This window comes from Melanostigma gelatinosum (assembly GCF_949748355.1).
Source record: "Melanostigma gelatinosum genome assembly, chromosome: 9".
NCBI classification, from domain to species: domain Eukaryota; kingdom Metazoa; phylum Chordata; class Actinopteri; order Perciformes; family Zoarcidae; genus Melanostigma; species Melanostigma gelatinosum.
This window is the reverse complement of record NC_136642.1, coordinates 10989232-11016050: the sequence shown is the minus strand read 5'-3', so window position 1 is coordinate 11016050 and position 26819 is coordinate 10989232. Positions and strand designations below refer to the sequence as shown.

The 26819-nt window shown below is 44.1% G+C and overlaps 2 protein-coding genes across 2 annotated transcripts; both read left to right on the top strand.

Moving 5' to 3' along the window:
* Positions 1–231: 231 nt before the first annotated feature.
* cyp11c1 (cytochrome P450, family 11, subfamily C, polypeptide 1) lies at positions 232–10928 on the top strand (the record flags this gene model as incomplete). The annotated part of the gene is given in 14 exon segments (XM_079276164.1): positions 232–674; positions 1160–1247; positions 2028–2239; positions 3959–4198; positions 4317–4472; positions 5823–6037; positions 7170–7373; positions 7489–7667; positions 7761–7927; positions 9003–9081; positions 9187–9396; positions 10322–10420; positions 10423–10438; positions 10897–10928. Coding segments are annotated over 14 exon segments (2133 nt in total). The 5' UTR covers positions 232–438.
* A 4693-nt stretch (positions 10929–15621) lies between these two features.
* On the top strand, positions 15622–26107 carry pklr (pyruvate kinase L/R; the record flags this gene model as incomplete). Its single annotated transcript, XM_079275797.1, has 11 exons — positions 15622–15760; positions 16238–16329; positions 16418–16549; positions 17665–17851; positions 18707–18980; positions 19626–19776; positions 20850–21002; positions 21109–21275; positions 25165–25231; positions 25783–25897; positions 26001–26107. 11 exons carry the CDS (start codon positions 15622–15624, stop codon positions 26105–26107), a joined length of 1584 nt encoding a protein of 527 aa, XP_079131923.1.
* Between the last annotated feature and the right edge of the window lie 712 nt (positions 26108–26819).

Below are 26819 nucleotides of genomic sequence, written 5' to 3'. Positions count from 1 at the left end.
GGGGGATTGTCCGCTGGCGGTGGAGGCCATCTGGCTGGAGCTTTATCAGGATTGTATGCTGTGAGCCTTTGGCCTTCTGTGACCACCTGCATGGGCAAGTAAACTGTGGACTGGACAAACATGATGAATGTTAATGTTGTGTGTAGATTAATAGTGATAAGTGGCCCGAATAAGACTTTTTGTGGTTTCCATCTTTCTCTTGTATATTCCCTTTTCCTCTAGATGACAAACACTTCATCTGTGAAAGAGTGAACTAAGTCTGTGTGTGTGAGCCTTGTCTGACTGACGTCCTTGTCCTTGGCAGGTCTCAATCTGAGGTTTAGCCGTCAGAGCGGCGCAACATGAGCGAAGGAGAAAACCTTTATATGTTCTCCCAACAATCTGGTTGAGAAGTAGGGCTGTGGTCATTCCCTCCCGTTCTGAGAGTCCCGGTGCATCATGGAGTCTGTGGTGAGAGTGAAAACGTTGCTGAAGACACCCATCAGGAAGCTGACAAGCTGGGTGTCACGGGTGAAGGAGAGGAAGTTGTGTGCCAAACACAGGAACAACAGGGCCGGAGGTCGGAGAGGAAGAGGACGATGCAACCGGTCGGGGAGAACACCTCCTCTCCGAACATCGCACCCCAAAGACCCGTCAATCGTCTGCTCGTTCCAGGCGGACCTGGAGAAGGAGAGGCAAGTGGACAACTTTAGAAACACATCATGCCTTTACTCAAGTAAAAGTGACAATACCACGCTGTAAAAACACTTTATAACAAGTAAAAGTCCTTCATTGAAAATGGTATTGAAGTAAAAGTATTCCTTGAAAAATGTTGTACAAATTCGTATTATAGTGTAGTATTTTGTTCTGAAATATAGTGGAGTGAGTGGCATGAAATGGAAATAGAGTACTTGAGAAAATGTACTTACTGTAGATACTGAAAACACACCTGTAAATTGAAGAACTTCACAGCAAATAAACCAACACATGCTTTATCTTCACATTGTTTTTAAATATGGCATTTTCATAACGGTACCGTCTGCAGCTGCTTGTATTTGCTTTCATCGAGTTAATTCTGAGTCACAAACCTGAGTCACTGCTGTGGCAGAGATGTTGCTTTCATTGGATTTTGTCTGCAAGATGTCAGGTGTATTTCTGTTTTTGTCTGCTGTGTTTACAGAAAGCTGCGGGAAGCAACGAACGCTCTGAAGAATGCAGAGAGAGCAGCTTTGAGAGATCACGTCAGGAGAAAATATCAGCTGTCTGAGGTCGGTGCTAATGTTTCGAATAGAATGAGAGAAAACATGAATAATTGATGTTTTTATTCGAGTTTGTTTCGTCAGCGGGACGGCTCATTAAGCGATGCATGGTCATTTGAGCATATGGCACAAGGAAGGAGTCTTTGGCTGAGAAATAAATTGCCGTGTGATGTTACATTTACAAAGCACTTATACTTGGTCCAACATGTACTGCATATATTAATATACCCATGTTCATTTCCCCACACACTGATTTTACTCTATTTTCATTTTTTAAGCTTGAAGAGACGGGCGCTAAAACAGAGTATATTGTGAAATATTGTGTGTTTTAAACATTAAAGTGTGTAAACATGTTGTAGTAGAAACCAAAATACAAGTATGAAACTGAAAATGAGCCTGATATGATATGCCTGAGCGGGAGAGACTGTCAGACCTTGCTGCAGTAACATAAGAACCTTGGCAAAGGGACTCTGGTACTCGGAAACATTACCACTTTTGTTCACAAGGACCGCCAAACAACACAATTTAAGCTCCTCGTTGAAGCTTCAACAAAACCAAGTCAGACGAGTCTTTGTGGAGGGATGTGTTTTTTGTGTTTTTTGTGTTTTTTGTGTTGAAGCTCACATACGTCAAACCTTCATAAACAAATAGGCCTGCTCTTAACCGGTGCTTTTCTGTTTGCTATCAATGCTGCCTGTTAATGTAGCATGGGCACCAGCAATGTAGACAAATACAGAGATAATTCAGGACATTAAGTTATTTTCTTCTTGTTTTTTGATTCATGATTAGAGCCCGAAGGACACGAACCACCTGAAATCTGTTGGCGGAAAAGTGTCGCTCCCCCACAAGCTGTCGAAGATGATTCATCCTAAAACCAAAACTAAGGACGACAGCTTTAACATGCTGAGCGCCTTTCAAGGCCTCAGCGTTGGCACAGTGGAGCTCAAAGGAAGGAAACACAGCAAGACGTCCGCTCCTGCACCAGCAACTTGTAAAGTCATGTGATCAACATGTGATCAAAGGGGTGATCGGTACACCACCTTCTCAATGTGTTGGTTTAGTGCATGGGAACAACAGGAGACCCTCATACATGATTACTGCTCACACGCAAACTGCTTCAACATCTGATACAAACTCCTGTTCCACAAACATGTCATTCAGACGCTCCTTTTGTCCTTCATGGAGCAATAACACCAATATGCCAGATTGTTTTATAATCTGAGATGAGATGAGCTAAATATCAATTTGAGTGATCGAACCTGCAAAGATAATAAATTCCCTGATACTAATCTAATGAACACATCTGTCAGGGAAAGTTCATTCACAAGTAGTGTTACGTTTAAAGTTATGATTTAAAAATGTTATTAACGAATAGAATGACTCTTAATGAGGTGTTATATTAGGGGGTCGATACGTTCATTTTCTGTAAAAGGGTTGATCACAATTTCACCCCATTGAGAGCCGAATGTTGTAATTATAATACTTTGTTCATAACATTATGTATTATGCAATCTAGAAGCCACTGTAGCTAGTTTCTTTGTCACTTTTCTCTAAATGACATAGATCCAAGTGATCTATTCACAAGTAAGGAACCTCAGGGAAACACGTTCACATTTCACCACACTGTCACACAAGTAATGATGTTTAATGTGCTCATTTTTTATGATCAACTGAAAATTGTTTTATTGTCTCTTTGTAAATATAGTCTCTGATCTATATCACATGTATATAAATTGTATCTCAGTATATGAGCAAGGTTTTAAAGATGCTCAATTTGAAATTCAGAGCTTATCTATTGTCTCCACGCAGCTCTCATGGCGACAGCCGAGCCGGCGGCTCGCAGCTAACAGCGCTAACAGCGCTAACAGCGCTAACAGCGGAAACAGTGCTGACCGTGTTTCCCTGAACCGTGTCAGCCATCGGTTGGGGCGCCGTAATCAGCTGTAACCGGCGTATGAGGGTAGTGCAGAGGGACAGAGGAAGAGCTCTCTGCTCAGGTAGACAGTACTTCACTATATCTACACAGCAAATAGTTGTTTGATGCTATATTAATGCTCTGAATATTGTTGAGGGAACTTTTAAACAATTCGTTTTTTGATTAGTTTATCCGCTGCCTCATCAAAGATTTTTAGACAACAGGAAGTAGAAACAAAGAACTCACCACAAAACCGTGAAGAGTTTTCCTACAAACTGATAGGCAGCCGTCGTCCTTTTATTTTTACTTTACGAGCTTTGACAAAAAATTTGTAATAAAGACATCATTGACCAGCTGGACTCTCTCTTTTTATGGCCTTTATGTGGTGTGTGTGTGTGTGTGTGTGTGTGTGTGTGTGTGTGTGTGTGTGTGTGTGTGTGTGTGTGTGTGTGTGTGTGTGTGTGTGTGTGTGTGTGTGTGTGTGTGTGTGTGTGTGTGTGTTCTGGATCAGCCTGACGTTTTGGCTCTGTTGTGATTCTCTTGAACTCTGATCTTCACATCTGTAAATCATCGTCCACTATCAGTTCATCAGAGCGATGGAGCAGATTCAAGGATGTGAGGTTGAGGATGAAGGAGGGAAATAATCGGTCATGCAGACACGAGCGGTGTCACAACTCTGGAAGCGGCCGACAGGACACATCTCGTTTTAGACCATGAGGAGCTTGTACATCCGAGCGACTGCGTGTGTCAGAACACAGGGAACCTGCGGGTCCAGAAATCGGTTCTGTGGTGTCGCACCACAAAGAGCTTTTTGTATGACAGCAGCGGGGACGGTGGCACATGGCAAGTTGGAGGGGAGAAAAGGAGCTGAGAGTACAGCAGTTCGAAAGAGAGGTGTGGATGGTCGGGTGCGAAGCTTTGAGGAGATCCCTCACACAGGGAGGAGCGGCTGGATCAACTTGGTGAAGTTCTGGAGAGAAGATCGTTTCCGGCAGCTCCACAAGCACATGGAGAGGACCTTCAACACCCTCGGCCCCATCTACAGGTAGTAGGAAGATAGAGGGATGGTGTCATTGCTTTACGTGGGGCATTGCCGCTTGAATGAGGAGAGAAAGATTCGATCATCAATGTTTTTGCCTTTCTGTGTGTATTTGTGTGTGCAGGGAGCACGTGGGCACCCACAGCAGTGTGAACATCATGTTGCCGCTGGACATAGCTGAGCTGTTTCGCGCAGAGGGCCTGCACCCCCGACGAATGACCCTGCAGCCCTGGGCAACACACCGAGAGACACGGCAGCACAGCAAGGGAGTCTTCCTCAAGTCGGTACCACTCCGGTGTGCATGTGTTGTGTATGTGTGTGTTACTCATTTTGTGGTGGTATAATAGAAATAACTCTATTTATGTAGCACCTTTAAAAACAGAGTTTACAAAGTGCTTTGACAGACAAAGCAAAGCAAAAGCAACATCATATGAAAGCAATTGTTTTTTAAGAAGTGATTCCTGATTCCCCGAGCCTCATCTCCTCTGGCAGGTCGTTCCAACGCCGAGGGGTCCTTTTGGCAAAAGCACCGTCACCTTTAGTTTTGAGCCCCAACTTTAGAGCCAGAAGGGCCCCACCCGAGGATGTAAGGCTGCAAGCTGCCTCATACAGGCGCAACACTTCGGGATCAAACCCTGATGTGTTTTAAAAGTGATCATTAAACTCTTAAAATCAATGCTGAAATCAACATGGAGAGAAGCCAGGATTCGAGTGAGATGATGTCTGTTAAAACCAGTGAGAATAGAATGTAAAACTGTTCAGCCGTCACACTGTGGGGACTCGTAAATTGTAGGTTCGTTAACATTATGGTTGGGTATATGGTCAGGGTCGGGAATGATCATGATCAAGGATAGGACAAGTCTCAAGGGAATGTTTTTTATGAATATAAGTCAATGTAATGTCCCCTGAAATGAGAGAGAGACAGAGAGAGTGTGTGTGTGTGTGTGTGTGTGTGTGTGTGTGTGTGTGTGTGTGTGTGTGTGTGTGTGTGTGTGTGTGTGTGTGTGTGTGTGTGTGTGTGTGTGTGTGTGTGTGTGTGTGTGTGTGTGTGTGTGTGTGTGTGTGTGTGTGTGTGTGTGTATGCAAGTGCATGTAATCACTTGTGTCATCATAATCCGGCTCATTTGTTTGGGTCATCCAATCAGTTGTGGAAAGTATTCAGCTATTCTCTTGTCAGTGTAGCTTTTTAAAGCTCTTAGAATATGAATGTGATTGCAGCATCAGTCAAATGACTCTGATGGTGTGAGTTTGTGTTTGTAGAAAAAATCTGACAATTTCTGTGAAGGAATGAGACCACGAAGAGACACAGAAGGAGCAACCACAGAAAGATGCAAAACAACTGCAGAATGACCATAAAGAGACACAAACACAAACTGATAATGAAACAGACTTTGACAAATCACCTCTACTTTACACTACATATATATTTTTGAGATATATATATATATATATATATATATATATATATATATATATATATATACTGTATAGATATTCAAGTGACAGAACGGCACATCTGCCTGGGAAAGTATTATAAATGTCTTTTCAACCCAGTTCCTTTGCTTCACAGTGGCTGAGCAGAAGTGAAGCGGGTCACTTCAATGCCTCGCTCCACGTCTTGTCTCCACAGGAACGGTGAGGAGTGGCGAGCTGACCGTCTGCTGCTCAACAAGGAGGTGATGATGAGTGCGGCCGTGAAGCGGTTTCTCCCCCTGCTTGATGAGGTTGCGATGGATTTCTGCCGAATGCTGCGGGCGAAGGTCGAGAAGGAGGGGAGAGGCGAGGAGGGGAAGCACAGTCTGACCATGGATCCCAGCCCTGACCTCTTCCGCTTCGCTCTAGAAGGTCAGAGGTCATCATCCCCACTGATTTGTAACTGTGGCTCTTGTTTTTGTCTCGGAAAAGTGAGTTCATTGTCGAGCGGTGTAGAAGGATGAGGGTCTCAACCGTTTCATGGTGATATCTATTACGATTTTACCCGATTCACCCATGGGTTCGCCTCTTGTCTTTGCAACTTTCATTCACCGTAACTATCAGCTCTTTGAGTTGAGTCACAAATGCTGACGTAGGCCGTGAAAGCATCTCACGTCAGAGGAATTACACAATCTGCACGAACAAAATCTTTCCCTCTCGCTCGCTGCTTCTGCTCTATCTGTTGTTAATTCAAAACAATTCTCACCTCTCATGAGAGCCACACCTCATTTAACCTGAGGCATATCTGTCATTAACATATTATAGCCGTAGGTCAAGGAGAACATACACCTGTAAAAAATAGAAACACCAACAAACACGATCAAAGCTCCAGCATTCTTTCACCAGGTCTGCTCCTTTCATCAGCCTAAATCTCAAACGTGCCAAACATCACACGTGTGAATGCTCGTGTGACTCAGTGTGCCGTACACTTGTATGCATCTGTGTGTGTGTGTGAGAGAGAGAGAGAGTGAAAAAGGGAGAGTTGATGACTTTGAGGCATGCTAGCCTGCTCCTAATGGACCACAGCACACGAAGCCAGGTGCTAAGCCGGGATAGGAATAGACCTGCAAGCAACTCTATTCCAGTCAGTGATGTGAGGTTGATATAATACTCGCGTTTCTGACAGGTGATGGATGTCTGGTGGAGGAGAGGCAGTCCTCTGCGGCAACGTATGCACTCAGAAAACAAAAAGGTTATCTGTGCGGAGTTGCATTTGAAGAACATAGAATATTTCCTTGGCGTTCCAGACTCTGGCTTTTTTTTGGCCTTCATTTTAGAATATCCTCAACCCGGGCCATGCAATCCTTCAAAGCCTAAATTTGAACATGGAAATATGAGCCAGGCGGTTTTATAATCCACTTAAATAAACTGTCAACCTGAAGCGAATTTATTCATTGCAGCCTTGGTAAGTTTAAAACAGTGTGTCCAGTCTGTGTTTCAGATTGTTTGCTCACCTTGAAACACATCAGCTGTCTCTCACCCCCCCCCCCCCCCCCCCCCATAGCTAGTTGCCATGTGATCTACGGGGAGCGTATTGGCCTCTTCTCCTCATCTCCCTCCATGGAGTCCCAGAAGTTCATCTGGGCCGTGGAGCGAATGCTGGCAACGACCCCTCCTCTCCTCTACCTGCCCCCTCGCCTGATGCTCCTCCTCGGCGCTCCCCTGTGGACGCAGCACGCCAGCGCATGGGACCACATCTTCAGCCACGGTAGGCAGCCTTCGTTGGCCACCTTGGGCAACTCTCATCAGTCTCTTTCACTATCCCGCTTCACTATTCCCATCTCACCTGACTCTGCTGTCACCCTGTCCTGATCGTCTTCCAGCGGAGGCGAGGATCCAGAAGGGGTACCAGCGCATGTCTTCCTCGCAGGCTCGGGGGTCTGAGGCTGCAGCTGGGGGCCAGTACACCGGGGTTCTGGGCCAACTCATGGAGAAAGGGCAGCTGTCTTTAGACCTCATCAAAGCCAACGTCACTGAGCTGATGGCTGGAGGGGTCGACACGGTGTGTGTTTGTGTGTGTTTCTTCCATGCCGTGTTTTTGTATACCTCAGCGATAACTGATTCCATGTCACCTCTCGTCCCATCCTCTCTGCAGACTGCGGTGCCCCTGCAGTTTGCTCTGTTTGAGTTGGGCCGCAACCCGGAGGTGCAGGAGCGGGTGAGGCAGCAGGTGAGGACGTCATGGGCACAAGCTGGTGGCGATCCTCAGAGAGCCCTGCAGGGGGCGCCACTGCTAAAAGGCACAATCAAGGAGATTCTCAGGTACTTAATACTCAAGACACAGCCATCTGCTCTTGGCCTGATTAACTTATTAGTGGGCCCTTTTTTTAAATCTGTCGACCACATGCACACACTTTGCTCCATCTCTGCAAGTACTCTGTTGCCTCCCAGTTCCTATCAAGTACATGGGGCCAGCACGCTCCGCCTTCATCATACAGTATATGTCCAGAAACCCAACCAGTTATCACATACTGCAATAGTGTGACTTTCCCCCCCAGTAGCGCGTTTAGGACGCTCTCATCTGTATTCGCTTGAATGTAAAGGATGAAATTTCATTCTTGACTTTGGAAATAGTAGTTTGACAAAACATTTCCAACTCAAGGTCCACTTACACGCTTTTCTAGGGCTTTCAATCATATCATTTGGTCTTCATCAGTGGATGGAGTGTGCTCATTTGTCCTAAATATGGATCTGCTGGCTGACATGTAAGCTCAGTTGCTGTCTCTCGTCCCGACAAGAAGTTTTAAAAGTGCTATGAGCTCCCATCTTAACTGATGAGACTCCATCAGCTGATGAAGACTGTGTGAGGCGGTCAGAATCCTTAGAAAATGGGTGTAACTGGAACTTGAGTCAGGAATGTTTTGTCAAACTATATGACCAAGGTTGAGAGTGAACTTTCATACCATAAAGGATAGAGCCAAAAGATAACAAACACTATCATGCGTGAGTCAGCTGAAATTGTGCTTCAATGGCGCACATTCCCAAACAAATATGTAATTAATCAGATAACTAACAACCAGCTGACACAAGCTACACTTCATGAAACATCCCTAAAGAGGAGAAAAAACCTCCTTTCTCCTTCAGATCAATAGAATATCATGAAGGAAAAATAATGCTCTGAGCTGAGGAACAGATGTCTGGAATTCTGTTTTCGTCACAAGTGTTTTCATCAACAATGAGAATTGATTACCAGTGATCCTGTAGTGTTGGGAATGAGTCATAATTCAAAGATAGCATCTCGAAAACAGGACTCTGTGTGTGTGTGTGTGTGTGTGTGTGTGTGTGTGTGTGTGTGTGTGTGTGTGTGTGTGTGTGTGTGTGTTTTGGGTGTTCTCAGGTTATATCCGGTGGGAACCACAGTGCAGCGGTATCCGGTCAAAGATATTGTTCTTCAGAACTACCGCGTTCCTGCTGGGGTGAGTGATCAGATTGTCACACATACTCGTACAAACACATTCAGGTATACATTGACTGCTACGGCTGACTTCAGTTTGTTTGACGCTCATCAACTCTCCCCTCAGACGATGGTCCAGGCCTGTCTGTACCCCCTGGGAAGGAGTGCAGAGGTCTTTAATGATCCACTGCGCTTTGAGCCCGGCCGGTGGGGCAGAGAGGACGGCCAAAGAGGAGAGGGGGCGGGGGGGTTTCGCTCCCTGGCGTTTGGCTTCGGGGCGAGGCAGTGTGTCGGGAGGAGGATCGCTGAGAACGAGATGCAGCTCGTGCTCATGCATGTGAGTGAAGGAGGATGGAGTCAGGGAGAAAGGATGCAATGCAAGAGGAAAGAAAAGAGGTGGAAAGGCAGATGTTTAAGGAAGGAAGGACAGACAGACGGATGATTCGACGAGCTTAATCTGTGTTTGCTGGGCAGGAAGAAGTACTCAGATCATTTACTTCAGTAAAAGGACCAGTACAATGCTAAAATACTCTGTTACAAGGAAAAGTAAGTATTGATACTGATGCCTCAATGCGCACTTCTCTGTTTTACCAAGTGAAGTGGAGTATGTTAGCTACTTTACATACAATTAGCTAATTTAATTCAGTGGTTTCAAACTTAGCGGTCGAGCCCCTTCAAAGAGTCACAAGATGCATCTGGAGGGTCGTGAGAGGATGAATGGGAGAGGACAGAGAGTTCTGCTGCACATATTTGAATTATTTTCTTTCAGACATTTCTTTAATATACTGGACAATTTTACCTCTTTGTGCCTCAAACAGTTATTTAAATGAAACCCTTCGAGAAGTTTAGAGAAATTGTGTCTTTTTGGTGGATCTACTACAACTGCTTCACTGTACGGGGTTACAGGCCAAAAAGGTTCAGCATCCCTGGTTTAACATTTGACATTGGGTTTAATTTATAGGCTTATGGATTTTTTATCTGTAACTAAAGCTGTGAAATATCTGGAGTGGAGTAAAGTACTGTTGAGTCGATACTTACACCACTGCTGCTGCTGAATATAGCATTAATGTGATCCTTCTTAACATCTGCTCTTCTCCTTCCCTTCCACTCTGCCTTCACACCTCCATCACCTCCTCCCTTTCTGCTTCCCTTTATCCTCCCTTCCTCTCTCCTCTCTCTCTCTCTCTCTCTCTCTCTCTCTCTCTCTCTCTCTCTCTCTCTCTCTCTCTCTCCTCTCTCTCCCTCTCTCTCTCTCTCTCTAGATCCTGCTGAGCTTCCATCTCAGCGTGTCGTCCTCAGAGGACCTCGAAACCACATGCACCCTCATCCTCCAGCCCGAGACTCCGCCAAGGATCACTTTCAGAAAACTCTGACACACACACACACACACACACACACACACACACACACACACACACACACACACACACACACACACACACACACACACACACACACACACACACAGAAGATTGTATTGTTGTTGTTTAATCAATACAATACAATAGAATATAATACAATGTAGCCTGTTTTAATAATCCTAATTTAACAACCATGTTCTGATGATACTCACTCAAGCTGATGAATAAACTTATCACGTCCTCCTGTTGTCGTCATTGTGGCAAAGCTTCAATAAAAATCCACATGAGCACTACTGTCCACCAGATGGCGCTAACTCTCACACTGACCCATTCATGCACATTTGATGAGCTTGGTCCTTTCCACCACTCTAGTCTTGACCCGCATCGTGCATCAAACAGGTTGGTCGTTCCTTTTCTCCGGATCTAAACGGTACAACTTGACTTCATGCTGTGTCTGTGTCTGCTCCTGTTCGCAGACTGTATGCAGTGCGGCAACACTTCTTTCTGAACGCTGCTGTTTGTGTAACATGCTTTTTCTGTTCGATCATTTAGTTTTCAGCAGAAAATCTCTCCTGCTGTTTATTACTGTCGCTCCGCCAAATATTGATTGTTCACTTTACTTTTCCCCCTTTTGTCAATTGTTTGCCGACGAACGACTTAAAAAGACAAAATTTTCTCCCAAAACAGCAACTTCATCCTTACCTGTAAGTGACAGATGGAGATGAAGTGCTTGATGTTGGTGAACACTTTAATACTTGTGCTTCCTCTCCCTGTACTTTTTCATTTTATTGTTGTAAGCATGGAAATGAAAGTTGCTTGTCATATTATTGCACTTCTGTCTCTATGCGTAAAACCGACCTTTACTGCAGCTAATTATGCTCAGAGCTATTATATCATAGTTGTGTGCCACATGCAAAGGGCTGCCGGGTTTCTGCAGTCAACTCGGGAACAAAGGTCTGTTTGCCCTTTGGCTAACGATTTACACCTTCTGTCATTCTGGGTTCATGCATGACTGCAGAGATACAACTCTACAGCGTAACCTCATAGAAACTCTGAATAAACTGTTTCACAGAGTGGAAGACACGTCACCTCTTCTGCCAAAGTCTAATACTCGTATAACATCAGCTCTTATCAGTCTATAGTTCAATAAGACAGCTTTGCTTTCCAAGAAAACAGCAACATGCTGCAGTGGGTGAATGCAAATTAGCATACAGACTATTTCAAAGGTTCAAAATCCTCTGAGATCAACAACCTCAAACTAAATCTGCAACAAACTTGCAATGATCCTATAACCATAAATGCACCACTTTAGTTAGTCACCTATTAAAAAGGGGTCATAGGCTAGTTCATCATGGCTTTTAGTTAATGATTAATAAATACTGTACCAATACTTTATAGAGCAGTTATAATTCATTAATGAAAACTTCTTTTGGGTTGCCAGGTTGTAGTTCAATATGTGAATTCCTCCACGGTTTGACCTCGGCTGCAGGCCATCAAGGCCAAAGTTAATTTGTGACTGATTTATTGACATTAATAAGTATAGATTATTTGTGTCACGTGTCGAAGTGTCCCTGAGCAAGGCACTGAACCCCCGGCTCCCCGGGCGCCTGTCATTGGCAGCCCACTGCTCCCTATATACAGGGATGGGTCAAATGCAGAGACTAATTTCCCCTTCCGGGATCAATATAGTATAATAAATTAAATACATATTTTTTTAATTAAATTAAAATATTTACTTACTTTTGGCCTATTAGAAAGTAAGAAACTCTTTTTTCATGATTGATGAATCAGTTAGATTTTTTAAAATTGACATTTAACTGATAGACACGCATCAATTTAGTGCACCCTGATAGTTTAGTGCCATCACATAAAGGTTTTGTTTCTATTTTTAGCATCATCTCTAGGCCCAGTCAGGCTACTCATTCATCTAAAATCATCCGTCCGCTGCAAGCGGTGGCCCCACTCCAAAAGGTATGGGTGGGAGGAGAGATGAGGGGGCAGCAAAAGAGTGTGAAAATGAAGGAAAGAGACTGGACCAGACTCGTTCAGGTGTCACAAGACTAAGTGAATGATAAGGGCACTGACGAGCATCAAGACAGAGGAGGAAACATAGAAAAATGACAGAACAAAAAAACTAAAATAAACCAATAGAGGAGGAGGAACTGATTTGGATGCTTTGTGTTGCGGGTGCAGAGATATAACAAGGTTTGTACATTATCATACAACTTCAGCATGATTAGAAATCCAAAATGACCTTTTAGGGAGGGATTGATCTTCCTGGATTAACTGTTAAAGTGAACTGCAAGGACAAAGGGGCGTTGTCCTTGCTTTTGAACTTTCGAGCAGAGTCCTACGTCTGCCCTCTCAGCTTGATTTCACCGATCGATATCACACTGACCTGCTGCAAACAGGCCACGCCCATCACCTGGATCACCTCTCTCATCCGCCATAAAAGCTGTGCCTTGACCGATATTTTGCATCTGCCGTTGACCTGGTTTATTTATAGTCAGCCTTCCAGTAACAGGTGCCTGCATTTGGGTATGTGTGTGTGTTCCCATGTTCTGGGAGGTGTCAGAGGAGGATTTCTCAGTGGGATACGTAATGATGTGTGCAGCGGTGCGGCAGAACTGGGTCACAGGGAGGTGGAGAGAGCGAAAAAGACACGAAGAGAAAGAGACAGAAAACACTGACAGCTACCGAATCCACGGGATGGAGGAGCTGTGCAGGTTCACATTATCCTGCAAAAGTCCCCATTTTCATCAGGGAGTTTCCTCTGCAGACGTCCTTCTGTGTTTCTGCATGTCCGTTCTCAATAGAAATCTTCCTGGTCAGATTGATCCTCACCCTCCAGTCTCTGCTCTCTCCTCACGTCTTTGCTCCCGTTGTGCTAGTAGCAGCGACCTTGTCGGACTCGGGCTCTCCTCTTCTCGTCCTCGTCCTCCTGGCTGCATGGTCTCTCCTCTCTCCTCCCCTGTGGTGGCAGAAATTGCAGGCTTGACTGATTGTGACATCCTTTAAAATGGATGCCATTGGACTGGCTCAAAGCCCTCAACCAGGTCCCACAATGCTTTGCATGAAAGACACAGGCTCCATTGACTGGTTTGTGCTCTCAGGGTTTATGCAGCAGCAGTGACAGGTTGTGTCCCTGGGTGTTGAAAGGCTTTAAGAGTATTAAGTCCAAGATTTTAAGAGGGGAAAGCTCATAAAATAAATTAAAAAAAATATATATATTTTGAGCTTAAATTAGCTTATTTGTAGAGAATTGTGAGAAATTCTTGTTTTGTGAATGTAGATGACTTACGAGTTCTGATGGACCGCAGCCTCCTGCCAGATGGAAGGGGCACAAACAGATCATGTCCAGGGTGAGAGGGGTCATGATCTGTTTGTGCCCCTTCCATCTGGCAGGAGGCTGCGGTCCATCAGAACCAAGACCTCACGCCACACAGACTAAGACCTCATTAACAGAGCCCGGGTCCCCCACTGACTCTGGCATCCCCAGGACATTTCCTTCTGGTCTCTTCCCTTCTGGTCTCGCCCCCGCACATCCCTGTCTCTCGACTTAAACACACTCGTCACTTTTAACATTTCATACACTTCACTTGGTTTACAGTGCTGTTATCTGTTTTTGTGTGCTATATCCTATATTCCATATCTTATTGTCCATTTTAAATATGTTTCTATTTCCTGCACTGTGCTGATTGTTGTTGATTGTTGTCATGTTGTTGTTTATTGTTGAATGTTATGCACCTTCCGACACGACAAATTCCTTGCAGGTGACAACTTGCTTGGCAATAAACGGTTCTGATTCTGATTCTGAGTTGACAAAACAACTACACTATCAGACACCTGAACATTTTTATTTTAAAGCTGCTCTCATCAATATTTTCTCATCAAATGACTCTGTAATGTGAAAGGGGTCGCTCGTTGTGATGAAGCCACAGATAATTATCACCTGCAGCTCTTCACAGCTTTTATAGCATGTTTCAGCTCGTTGTTTTGGTTTTAAAGCCGGAAACTTTATTGTTTTGTTTCACTCAAATTGGAGCATTTAGCAGCTCAAGAGTCATATTTCCAACTTGTTGAGCTGGAAACAAATTAGTTCAGGATTAACTTACACAAAACTTGGTATCGTACAAGATAATTATTTTATTTTTCATACTCTCATTTAGTAATTTGTCATTTCCTCATGGAGAATGCTTCAGCACTGTGGTTTGGAGAAGAACATAGATCGCACACTGGCACTGGACAACAACAAAAATGCAGCCAAATTAGCCTCCTTTCAGTTTGAAAAGCAAGACATGTCAGTTTGTCTTCATTCCTTCTCTCTGTCCTTCTTCAGACACATATTTAATCCCACGGCCCCCTTCATTGCCATTTTCCATCCATCCACTAGATGCCCTCTGACTGTCTCTGCGTTCCCCACCACCTCGCCAATCTGAACACCTGTTCCCACTTTCCTCATCAGCCCTTTTCCTCTCACTCTCTGGCAGTTTGTTAGAAGTGTTGGTTTGCTTTCTTGCCTTGTGTTGTTGCTTTCAAGCTTCTCTTACTGGCTGTAGACTTCTGATTCTAACCCTTTTTGGATTTGATGCCTGCTCAGACTGCATTGTTTTGACCTTTGCCGGCTCATGATTCTGAAAGCTCTTATACCTTTATTTGATCAACAAAGCCCTGAAATGAATCGGTAGTCTGCATTTGGGTTCATTCCCTGGTACCCTGCTCGTTCCAGCAGTGACATCTCCAGTGGAGGGGGAGGTAATCGCTTTTCTGTATTTTTCATGTATGTCAACCCACAGCCCGTTTAGTTCCTCTATATGGCATTAATATCACCCTTCCTTTGTTTTGCTTGTCAAAGAACTGCAGTGTTTTGTTTTCACTCAACCTGAGAGCTGAATGTCCGCATGTAAATCTTGATGACCTTCCTGCGCTGTAACTGACGTCTCTGTGGTGTGTTTTAGTGCACACAGGCTTTCCTCTGCTGTGACTATACATTCAGAATCTGTAGATATAAGCTGCCATTTTCATGCTGTTAAGTGTTGTTCTTCCTCATCGCTCACACAGAAATATACACTTTACTCAGTTTGAGGTGTTTAGTTCGTGTGTATTTGTTGGAGTTGGCAGTAGAGTTTTCATGACTGACTTCACCCTGCTGTCAACATTTCTCTGTTGCTACAGCTCGCATCAGGCGCTACTCCGAGGCGATGACACTGCCCGACTCTTTCATCCAACGCCAGCAGCTGGATGCCAGCATGGCTGACACTTTCCTGGAGCATCTCTGTCTGCTGAACATTGACCAAGAGCCAATCACAGCACGCAACACCAGCATAATCTGCACCATCGGTGAGTGTGACAACCGGTTGCAGACAGTGAGTCTCAGTTTCAAGTTGGGTTTTCTGGCAACTGTTCTATGTCATCGCTGGCAGCTCCTGGGTGGCCTTCTGTTGGCGGGGTTTGAATCTTGGCTGTGGACCATGATCTGCTTTTCTTCTGCCCAGAAACATGGAGAAAATAACTAGAATGAAAGACAGTGTGCCAATTGCTCTTAATTTCTTGCAGAGCTCTGATTCCAGATATTGCCAGTGATGTTTTCAATGTATCCAATTATTTTCTCGGACTATAAAATAAAGGCCCATCAGAATATTCCTCAACACATTTTGACACATTCAGTAGCTTATTTTGTCTTATCAACAGTCCAGAACCACCAAAAGGTATTGAGTTCGGTGAAAACAAAACTATGAGAAAATTGTCACATTTGAGAAGCTAGAATCAGGCATTTTAATGTTTTAATGTAAAATGTCTTTTTTTTCTTTCGTTCAGGTCCTGCATCCCGATCAATCCCCAAACTCCACGAGATGATCAAGGCAGGAATGAATATTGCTCGTCTGAATTTTTCTCATGGCTCACATGAGGTATGAACAGAATGCAATTATACTTAAACACACATGTTTTGGTCTTTCCTTCAGCCATGTATTGATCTCCCTCCGTGTTTTCTGTCAGTACCACGGTGAAACCATCAAAAACATCCGAGAGGCCGTGGAGACAATAACCTCCGACCCCTTGTATTATCGGCCGGTGGCCATCGCCTTGGATACGAAGGGTCCTGAGATCCGCACCGGATTAGTGAAAGGGGTAAACATGCTTCAGCGATCAAACTGTTTGACTCAACCAGTCACGTTCAGTCAGCTGTAAGAGGGGCTGAAAATATCTTTATCATTTCTTACAGGTTGTTACAGCTGGTTGTGTGTCCTCATTTGCTTTTTCATCATCTTGTTTTGTTGATCTTTGTGCTGTTGTTTCCTGCCGTCTGCTTTATTGAACAAATAACTTGAAACTCTTGGAAATCTCTTCATGTCTTGATTAGCTTACAAAATGCTCTGCATGATGCTGATTCTTGCTTGTGTCTCTTCAGTAGTTTAATAGGAAGATAAAATAGAAATGTTGTCGATTGGTACAGGAAGGATGACGCATACTTTAAACTGAAATCATAAAAATGTTTTTAACCCAAAAGCAAGACGAAAATAGCTGTCAACAATTGATTGGTAGGAAGCACTTAATATATTTGTGCGACTATTCTAACCCTGTACAGTTCTGGAGGTCTGTCAAGGTATCATCGTCATTGGCAGAATCTCATCAGAACCTCTGATGTGAATTACCAGAACTCCTCAGCCGTCATAAAACACACGGGCTTGTTGAAGCTCGGCGTGCCATTAAATCACACGGCCATGTGTCTGCACAGTGTGTGACGATGGATGAAGCGGGTTTCAGCCCGGCTCGGGTTCAGATTGTTGTTTTGCAACGTCAAACGAGAGGAAAATTCTCTGGATTCTCAGGATGAGAGAGCCACATATTTGATCTTTGTTATTTTTCTTCTTTTGTGTGAGCACCGATAGTTCGAGGTACATGAATGTACTATTTAGATGACAGCATCAGAACTTAGGAGGTTGCCGTGCTGTAATTCATTAAAAGACACATTCTTTTTAGAATGATGTGTCTTGAGTTTGTTGGTTCTTGTGTTCATGGTAAACAACAACAGCTTGTAAGACTGTTTGTGTGTAGACACGTTCCTGCAAACACAGAAGCTTAAAATAACGCTTTGTTGCAAACACACGACGCCTTCTATGCATTTGTGAAGAGGTGTGTTGACACAAAAATAACATTTAGTCAGTAGTTTCCTTTAAAATTTGTTGATAATGGAGATGACAATGGTGTTTATTTAAAGGCGGTGTATGTGTGTCTTTGTTTAGAAAGTGGAGGAGGAAGTGCAGCTGGTAAAGGGCAGCCATGTCCGTGTGGTGACAGCAGAGAAGGACAAAGACGGGACAGACGGGAAGATGATCTGGGTGGACTACCCCAGTCTGCCCAAAGTCCTGAAGAAGGGAGGCAAGATCTACATTGATGACGGCCTCATTGGACTCAAAGTACTAACAACTGGTAATGCACATTAGATGGACTTACACAAACCTCCATACAAGCTTTTTATTTTCTTGTTTTTATATATATATATTTTGCAGTATAAATGCATACAGAAGATCTCTAAGGAAATCAAAGAGAAAAATTTGATATGAAAAAATACGAAGACAAACAATCCATATTATATATTCATACGAATTACTTATTTTGTGCTTTGCTCTATTTTGTTAATTAGATTGATGTATAATAGACTACTTCTTTTGGTCACATAATGATCGTCCTTGTCTGTCATTCTGAATGAGATTTTGTCGAACAAGGCAACTTTTTTGGTAAATGGACTGTACTTGAACAGCGCTTTTCTGGTCTTTCAGACCACTCAAAGCGCTTTCATACTAGTCATCATTCATACACTGATGACGGGGGCTACCGTGCCACCTGCCCATCAGGATCTGCCTGACATTCACGCACCGTAGGCACAGCGTCTTGCCCAAGGACACGTCAACATGCAACTAGCGGAGCCGATCCTCTGATTGAAGGACGACCCTCCACTGAGCCACAGCTGCCCGTTCATGAAAAGATGGTTCCTCTGGAGTCTTTCAGCCCCTTAACAATAATCTGCTTGTCGGGATCCTATCTGAGGTTCTGCAGTCTGCTATAATTAGTGGGTCACCTAGTAGGCCTATATACAGGCATAACTTGAGAAATCCCAAATAAATTATATTTAAGGATCTTCCTCCAGTAAGTCTGAACTAAATGACATGCTCAAATCTGCATTATCTCCTGCAAGATTATTCAAATTGAATAAATGTTTTCATCTGATCTCACTTCAGGGTTTTCACAACTCTGAGGATAATTCATTGACCACCTCTTCTTCAGGTCCTGACTGGGTGGATACGGAAGTGGAGTCGGGCGGGATGCTGTGCAGTCGTAAAGGCGTGAACCTCCCCGGCTGCGACCTTATCGACATGCAGGCGGTCAGCCAGCGAGACGAGGCCGACCTGAGGTTTGGGGTGGCCCAGGGCGTAGACATCGTGTTCGCCAGCTTCATCCGCTCTGCTCAGGATGTCAAAGATGTGCGGCGAAGTCTCGGGGCACACGGACAAGACATCAAAGTGATCAGCAAGGTGGAGAGCCGGCAAGGGGTTCAGAAGTGAGTCCAGCAAAACCTTTATGAATTATAACTACAAAGACACAGTTGGGTTGAATAGCTGGAGGGAGTGAGCATTTCATAATGAGGCCGTGACAGGACTTCATCCACCGTCTTGTGAGCGGGCAGCGATTGATGGACACGTTGGCTCTGGATGTTACACTGTGATATGATTTCTGTGTGGCTGTCTGTGTGAGTTATGGCTGCCACTTAATATATCTGATACAATTCATGTCACAGCTCTCATCTCCATTACTCATCTCTGGCTTCCTCTCGCTGGATGCTGACAGTGTTTAACTATGGCTCTAATTTGAACAGGATGTCTTTTAAGATCGGATCATAAAGATTATTGTTGCACGATTATGATGCGATGTATTGACGTGTAAAGTCTCCTTCCTTTCTTGTTTGCATTGCTCACACATGAATTTGGTTTTCGTCCAGATAGGATGTAGATCACAATGCAACAATATCCTCTGTTTTCAAGATCCAAAGGCTGTGAGCAAAATCCTGTTTTTGCAGATCAATGCACAGAAACAACCAGTATTGTCATCGTTTTCCTGCCTCTTCATCCCTGCTCGCTCCTTCTTTTGTGCTCTTTTCTAACTCTCAATCCTGTGCTTCCTCATCCTCCCCTAATCCGTCTGTCAGCTTTGAGGAGATCCTGGCTGAAAGCGACGGCGTGATGGTGGCCAGGGGCGACCTGGGGATCGAGATCCCAGCGGAGAAAGTCTTCATCGCCCAGAAGATGATGATTGGACGCTGCAACTCTACCGGCAAGCCGGTCATCTGTGCCACACAGGTCAGGGAGGAGCACATACACGAACGCATGCAGAAATTGGAAAATATGCAGATTTAGACTTTTCACTACAGTGTTGTCCAATCAAATGTCAAAGTAAACTAAGATTAAAAACTAACAGGCACACATTAACCTTGCACTCTTACATAATGGACTCGCACAAACACACACTCACTTGTCGAATGAATTCATCCTCAAAGATGTTTCCTCCCATTCACACCCCTCTCATGTTACACACACACCTGCAGCCATGTTGAGTCACAGTGCTTTATCTTGCTTATGCTACAGCTTCTGACTCGGAGTGACGGCATTATATATATGAATGAATGAATGAATGCAATTTATTTATAGAGCGCTTTTCACAGACATAACATCACAAAGTGCTTAACAGAGCAGAAAGTTAAAAGCATAAAAAACACAATGTGACCCTATAGGGTCAATGAATTACATACACAGAGAAAAATAATAAAAAATAAAATGAATATTTAAAACATATTTTAAGAGCAGGTCTAGGACATGGGTTTTTACTCAAAGGCCAGCCTAAACAGGTGGGTTTTGAGCTGGCTTTTAAAAGTATTTACAGTATCTGCGAGGCGCAGAGTTGCAGGCAGAGCATTCCAGAGCCTCGGGGGCCACTGCCTCAAATGCTCGGTCACCACGGGCCTTTATTGTGGCCACCATATGACACATGAGCCCACAAACCACCCTCGTATAAGCTTATCAGCTGCAGCTTCTTAACTACTACAAAAAATGCAGTCTCTCACGCAACGCTGCATCTCATTTTCCAACTGTCTGCCTTGCTTATTGACTTATAATACCCGAGTCTCCGGCACGTCAATAATGATCTTGCAAAGTCCTACTCGCCTGCCTCAGTCCAAGTGATCTCTCATTTCTCCTCCACTGCTGTCCAACCATCCACAAAGCCATTACTCTCTCCATTCTCTGCCTGACATTACCTTCCTATCTTGGACATACAAGTGGCTTGTTTTAATGGAGTAATTGATCGAATCCACTTTAAAGAGCCTCGTGGAGACATTGTGGTTGCTGCAAGAAGACTAATGTGTTTGTGTTCGTAGATGCTTGAGAGCATGGTGGCCCGCCCACGGCCAAGCAGAGCGGAGGGCAGTGACGTCGCCAACGCAGTGCTGGATGGAGCAGACTGTGTCATGTTATCTGGGGAGACCGCTAAGGGACTGTTTCCTGTGGAGGCAGTCGCAATGATGCACTCGGTGTGTGTGTGTGTGTGTGTGTGTGTGTGCATGATGTCCATTATGTTACATCTGACTGATAGTTTCCCGTCTGATAACGCTCTTCCACTCTGTCGCTATCGCTCAGATCTGCAGGGAGGCAGAGGCGGCCATTTACCACCGGCAGTTGTTTGAGGAGTTGCGTCGCCTCACCCCTCTCTCCTCTGACCCCACAGAGGTCACAGCCATCGGAGCTGTTGAGTCTTCCTTCAAATGCTGTGCTGGGGCCATCATAGTCCTCACCAACAGCGGCAGGTGTGTATTTGACGTCTGCCGACACCACACAAAAATCAAAGTGTAAAATTGACCTTTGGACAGAAGGTTTCCAGACTTTGTGCCAAGCTCAGTTAACCGGCTGCAGCTTTATATTCATCGCACGTCATGTAAATCTTCTTACCTAATGCTCTGCAAATAAGGCAAGGCAAGTTTATTTGTATAGCACATTTCAACAACAAGGTAATTCAAAGTGCTTCACATAAAACCATTAAAAGCATCAAAACATAAGGCAAAAGAAAAGGAGATCATTCTCTGAAGGTAAGGGACAGATTGTGATTATTGTTCATAAAAAGGTGAATGTGAATTGGAGGACTGCAACAGGACACAAACTCCAGTGTCCTGCATGGAGGTCGGGGTGCTCTACCCGACCTCCACAGTACTCCCTGCGTTACCACTGAATGGTGGCATTGGACACAAAGCTGGAAGGGCTGAGTCATCCAATGTGAATTTAGAACTTTGCTAACATTCATATTCTATGTGCTCAAAAGCATGCACATGCTGTAGACTTTTAAACTCATTCGTGAAAGAGTTAAACCTGAGTAAACATCTCTGGTCCTCCCCTCAGCCTTTAAAGGGACATTCAGGCCCTTCAAAGGCTGGAGCAACACATGTTTTTGTTTTTTTCATCAGAGAGCAAAGCTACAGACTGAATATTGCAGTACTGTTTCCTGCTTTAGCATCCTCAGGGTGGAGTTTTATGTTTGCTGAAATGTTTAATGTTCCCCTTATGTTTGTGTGTTCTGACTACTTGCTGTTTAAACCAACTCCCCTAACTGCAAAATACAGATTTCTCTATTGCGCACAGATAGATATACTGCATTGAGTCATTTACCCATATGTACACAGGCAACACATACAGAAGGTGACGAATGAAAGGAAAACGCAACTAATACAGGTTGTTCCACACAAGCGCACTGCATGATGTTTCGTCTTCTCGTGCTCTGTGACGTGCATAGACTCAAGATTACAATATAACGTCTAAGAGTCTACAGCGACGCCATCGGCTCTGTGAGGCTGTATTTGAGCTGAATACTAATGTAGACATGCAAAGACAATGACAAAGATAACATGCTGATGTGTAACTGGTATGAAGTGTGTTGGCGTGCTCACATTTGCTAATTAGATGCATTACAGGTGTTTGGTCATTAACCAAATAAAAAGGCAGAATTCAAATTTTGACCTGATTGTGTAAGATAAAAACGGACGTTGTTGGGATCTAAAGGAGCGTGTTTGGGTTATCAGCATTTAAGAAACTGAATTCTTGACATCAATAGAATTATTGATATATGTAACAATTATTAATGATTATTAATAAAAACGGGGCACCACCCTGCGAACAGGGACCAATAACCAAACGATAAAACTAAGTCTCATAATTAGTAGTCACTCATAATGTCAATAGTCTGCGTATGACTATACATTCAGTGACAGTGAAGGTTTTTAAGTTCGAGCACAGGCTACTACATACAGTCTTATCAAATACATATACACAAGTAATCACAGACGACTGCTCCTGAAAGTATAACAGAGTTTATTGAATCAAAATAATAAATGATCAAATCAATTAATATTGCAACCAACAAACGTTATCATACAATTTTATATGCCTAAACTAAAGAATGAATAAAATGGATGAGGGTGTATGTCTGTGTGTGTATGTGTGTGTGTGGGTGAACAGGAAGGAGAGTCTTACAGCTATCGCTAAAAACTACAAAGATGGCGGCGTCGAGTGACGCGGGCCAAAAGGGGAGGGGCCTTAAGAACTACAGCTAGAAACTACAAAGATGGCGGAGTCGAGTGACCCGGACAAAATGGCAGAATGGGGCTGCTGTACGTAATTCACGTGTGCCTGGGCAGCACGTGAGGTGAGGCGATCGTTTCAACGGGGTTTCTCAGGTGTAGAGCTAGGAGCTGTGTGTGTTACGTGAGAGGAGGAAAGAGAAAAAAGGAGCGAGAACTCGAAGTGAATCACGCTTCGGCGTGCGATGTGGTAGGGAGCCTGCTTGCTGGTTCTATCATGCATAAATATACCGCTGTCGTCTTTGAACTGCCGGTAACTTATGCCGTGATAAACCACGCACCTCAGCTCACTCACCGAGTCGAGTTAATGAAAAGAGAACTTCCACACGGAGTGGAAGACAATGAATGAAAATAATCCCAAAGAAACAGTCATAGCTGATACACACATATAGCGGAACTTCTCTGTTCCGTAATGATTGCGCAATATCTCGATATCACGCAACAGTAATTTAAACACGCAAAAACACGGGAATATCAACATATAAATGAATGGCCTGAATTAAACTTACGTTAATTTAAGCTAAGCTATGCCCAAATGCCAAGAACCTTACTTGTCGATGCTTCGTTGCAACGTTGAAGTGTTCGTGAGCAAAGTGGTCCGTCTTCCTCGTCGGGAAGGGGGACAGGGGGGAGCTGCTTGCAGCGCGGCTTTGCAGCGGGCGCTGTGTGTCGCACGGCGTTTGCTGGTGCGGCTTCGGTCCGTCGTGGCTCTGGAGCAAACGCAGGTCCGATCTGTACTCGCTGCAGGGAGGACAGTTTAACTTCGGCTGAGACGACGTGGTCCGTAGGTCTCCCGGTAATCATCGGTCAGGAGAGGAGCGAGGCTTCGTCGGGCTCCTCTGTGCCGGTTTGTGCACAAAATAAAAAGAAAAGCGGAGAACGGATCGCTGATGCGGGTTCGTCTCGCGGGCTGGTGGAGCCGTACTCAAAGTGGAACACTGTCGTTTCGTCCAGCAAAACGGCTCGTGACCTGACAGGGTTTGAGGGTTTGAGGGCCGTTGTTTCCTCGTGGCCAGCGTTGCGCTGGCGGGGAAAGTTGGTTCTTCTGTGGCCTGGACGGGGGGTGTCCGAGCGAAGAGAGCGTTTGCGTGCTCCCTAACTCAACCGAGGTCGAAGGGAAAAAGCTTTGAGTTGGGGGAAGCAGATAGTTTTATAGAACAGGGGTCGAACCACAGGGGTCCTGGGGTCTCTTGGCCTTCGGCCAATGAGATTGCCGCGGTTACCATGGTTATTTGGGGGGGGGGGAATTCACACCTGAGTGTGAAATTCCTCCCAGAGGAGGCTTGCTCTCATCAAACTACAAGTCAGGATGAGACCTTTGCTTGAAAAAGTGAAGGCCTGATTCCCTTTGTCCACAGCACATGTTTAAGCGATATGGTCAGAGCCCAACAACATCAACGTCCCGGTCTGAGAAGTAAAGCCAATGCATAAATTCCTTAAACCTGCATTCTTTCTAATAGCCATCAGGGGGCGACTCCTCTGGTTGCAACAAGATGTCGGATGGTATATAAAGTCGATGATAAAACGACCGTACATCTCACTTCTTTTACGACCTCAGTAAACATTAAGGGTTTACATGTTTAAGTATTCTTCATTGGTCGCCTAAAAATGTTTTGTTCAGTTGTACTTAGCTCCACCCTCTTGTATTACTTCTGGTTGCAAAAAACATGGCGAAAGTCAAAAACCAAGATGGCGACGGCTAAAATGCCAAAATTGAGTCTTCAAAACAGTAGTCCACAAACCAATGGGTGATGTCGCGGTGACTATGCCCTATTCTTATATACAGTCTATGGATTAAAAAAACTGCTCAACTGACTAGTGTCTTACTAGATCTAGTGTCTAAATTAACATCTGCATTTAGATGTCTGGGAAAGAGGACATGTAGGACTCCACCACCACATCCATCGTTCAGCCCTTCAGCAGAGTTCAGAGACTCGACAGATCTATGCCAAGGAGCATTCTGGCAGCATGGAACGAAGACACTTGATCTTTAATTTTCCTTTAATTGTTCACATGGAAGTGCTTTGCATACATTGACAACATCCTTATTTTCTCCTCGTCTCTCCAGGGCGGCACATCTCCTGTCCAGGTATCGGCCTCGCTGTCCTATTATTTCCGTCACCAGAAACCCTCAGGTACAGTCTGCCACTAGGAAGCAGCAGTGCATTTGTCTTTCATGACTTTACTGTTGATGACTCACTCCTGTCAAAACTGAAGAGTGTGATACAGTCAATATTTACTCTCACTGTCTACTGCTGTCACTATTTACAATGTGTGATATTTTACTGGACTGTGTTTCCGTTCAAATGGTTTTAAAACCAAATGTGTCCCAAACTGTGGGTGAGGACTCCTGAGAGAGGTCACAAGAAAACCTTTCAAAACCAAATGCATTTGTTAAACAAAAAATATTCATATTTTTGCTTTCTTCCCCATTTTTGCTGTTTAAAAAAATATACTGGATACTAGCACATCTTTATGTCTCTAAAAGCCCGTCAAATGAAACGATCTGAAAAGGAAAATGCCTCTTTGGTTGAACTAATCATAACTCATGTCCACACAACCTGTGATTAGGCCCAACCGCAAGCAGTTTGAAAAATATACCAATTTATTAACACCAAACATTTTGTAGTTATTTGACAGACAATTGTTCAATGTAACAAAACCTTGACTTTGTCCTCTCCCTCAGGTGGCCCGTCAGGCTCAGCTGTTAAGAGGAGTGTTTCCTGTCCTCTTCCACCCTCTGTCTGCTCCCGTCTGGGCCGACGATGTTGACAACAGGGTCAATTTTGGCATGGACATTGGTCAGTGTGTGTGTGTGCGCGTGAGCTGTTTGTATGATTGTATTACTCTGAGTCTGCTCATTTATATGACACACCCTCTGTTTCTTTCATTCTGCCTCCTCAGGGAAAGCAAGAGGATTCTTCAAGTCGGGCGACATGGTGATTGTGGTGACAGGCTGGATCCCAGGGTCCGGTCACACTAACATTATGAGGGCAGTCAGTGCCCCATAACAACCTGACCTTACTTGACTCTCAATCTGACTGACACGCTGATGTTTAAATGTGATCAAAACCTGAGAACCAACGCTTTAAAGTTAAATAATAACTTCACTTGTAGATTAACAAAAGCATTTTGGCAGCATCGTCATTGTTATTTAAATTCAGATTGTGGTTGGAAAACACTCATGGATATTGCATTTGTGTTTAAACATGTCTTGAAAGCGATGACTCCCTCCAAATAAAACTTGAACTACAAAGTTTAACACACTGTTCTTTTATTTGATGTAGAGGCTTTAGCTTTACTAATTGATCTGTCTTTTTTTCATCTTATTTGTGGGAGAGATATTGAATTGAAAATGAATATAGTCTCTTTGCATGGGACCATTGTTAAAGCATATCATTATTGGCCATTGAAGATAAGGCTTTTATTCCTGACCGTATATCGTCCTCAGCTTATCTCTGTGACGGCACAATTCTTTTGGCTATTATGAGTGGTGCCGGGAGATGCAGCAATGACGGGGATTGAACTACTTCCTTTTGTCCACTGAGATGACCCAGATGCCAACATCTGCCTACTTTTCTCTCTTAAACTATATCTCTTCCTGCATGGGGCTTTCTCATGTCCGATCCTTTATGTAACATCTTTGCCTTTCTTCTGCAGGCTTCCTCCTCCTTTATGTTCCAGCTTTATTGTGCTTTTTATCCTCTTGATTCCCTTTCCGTC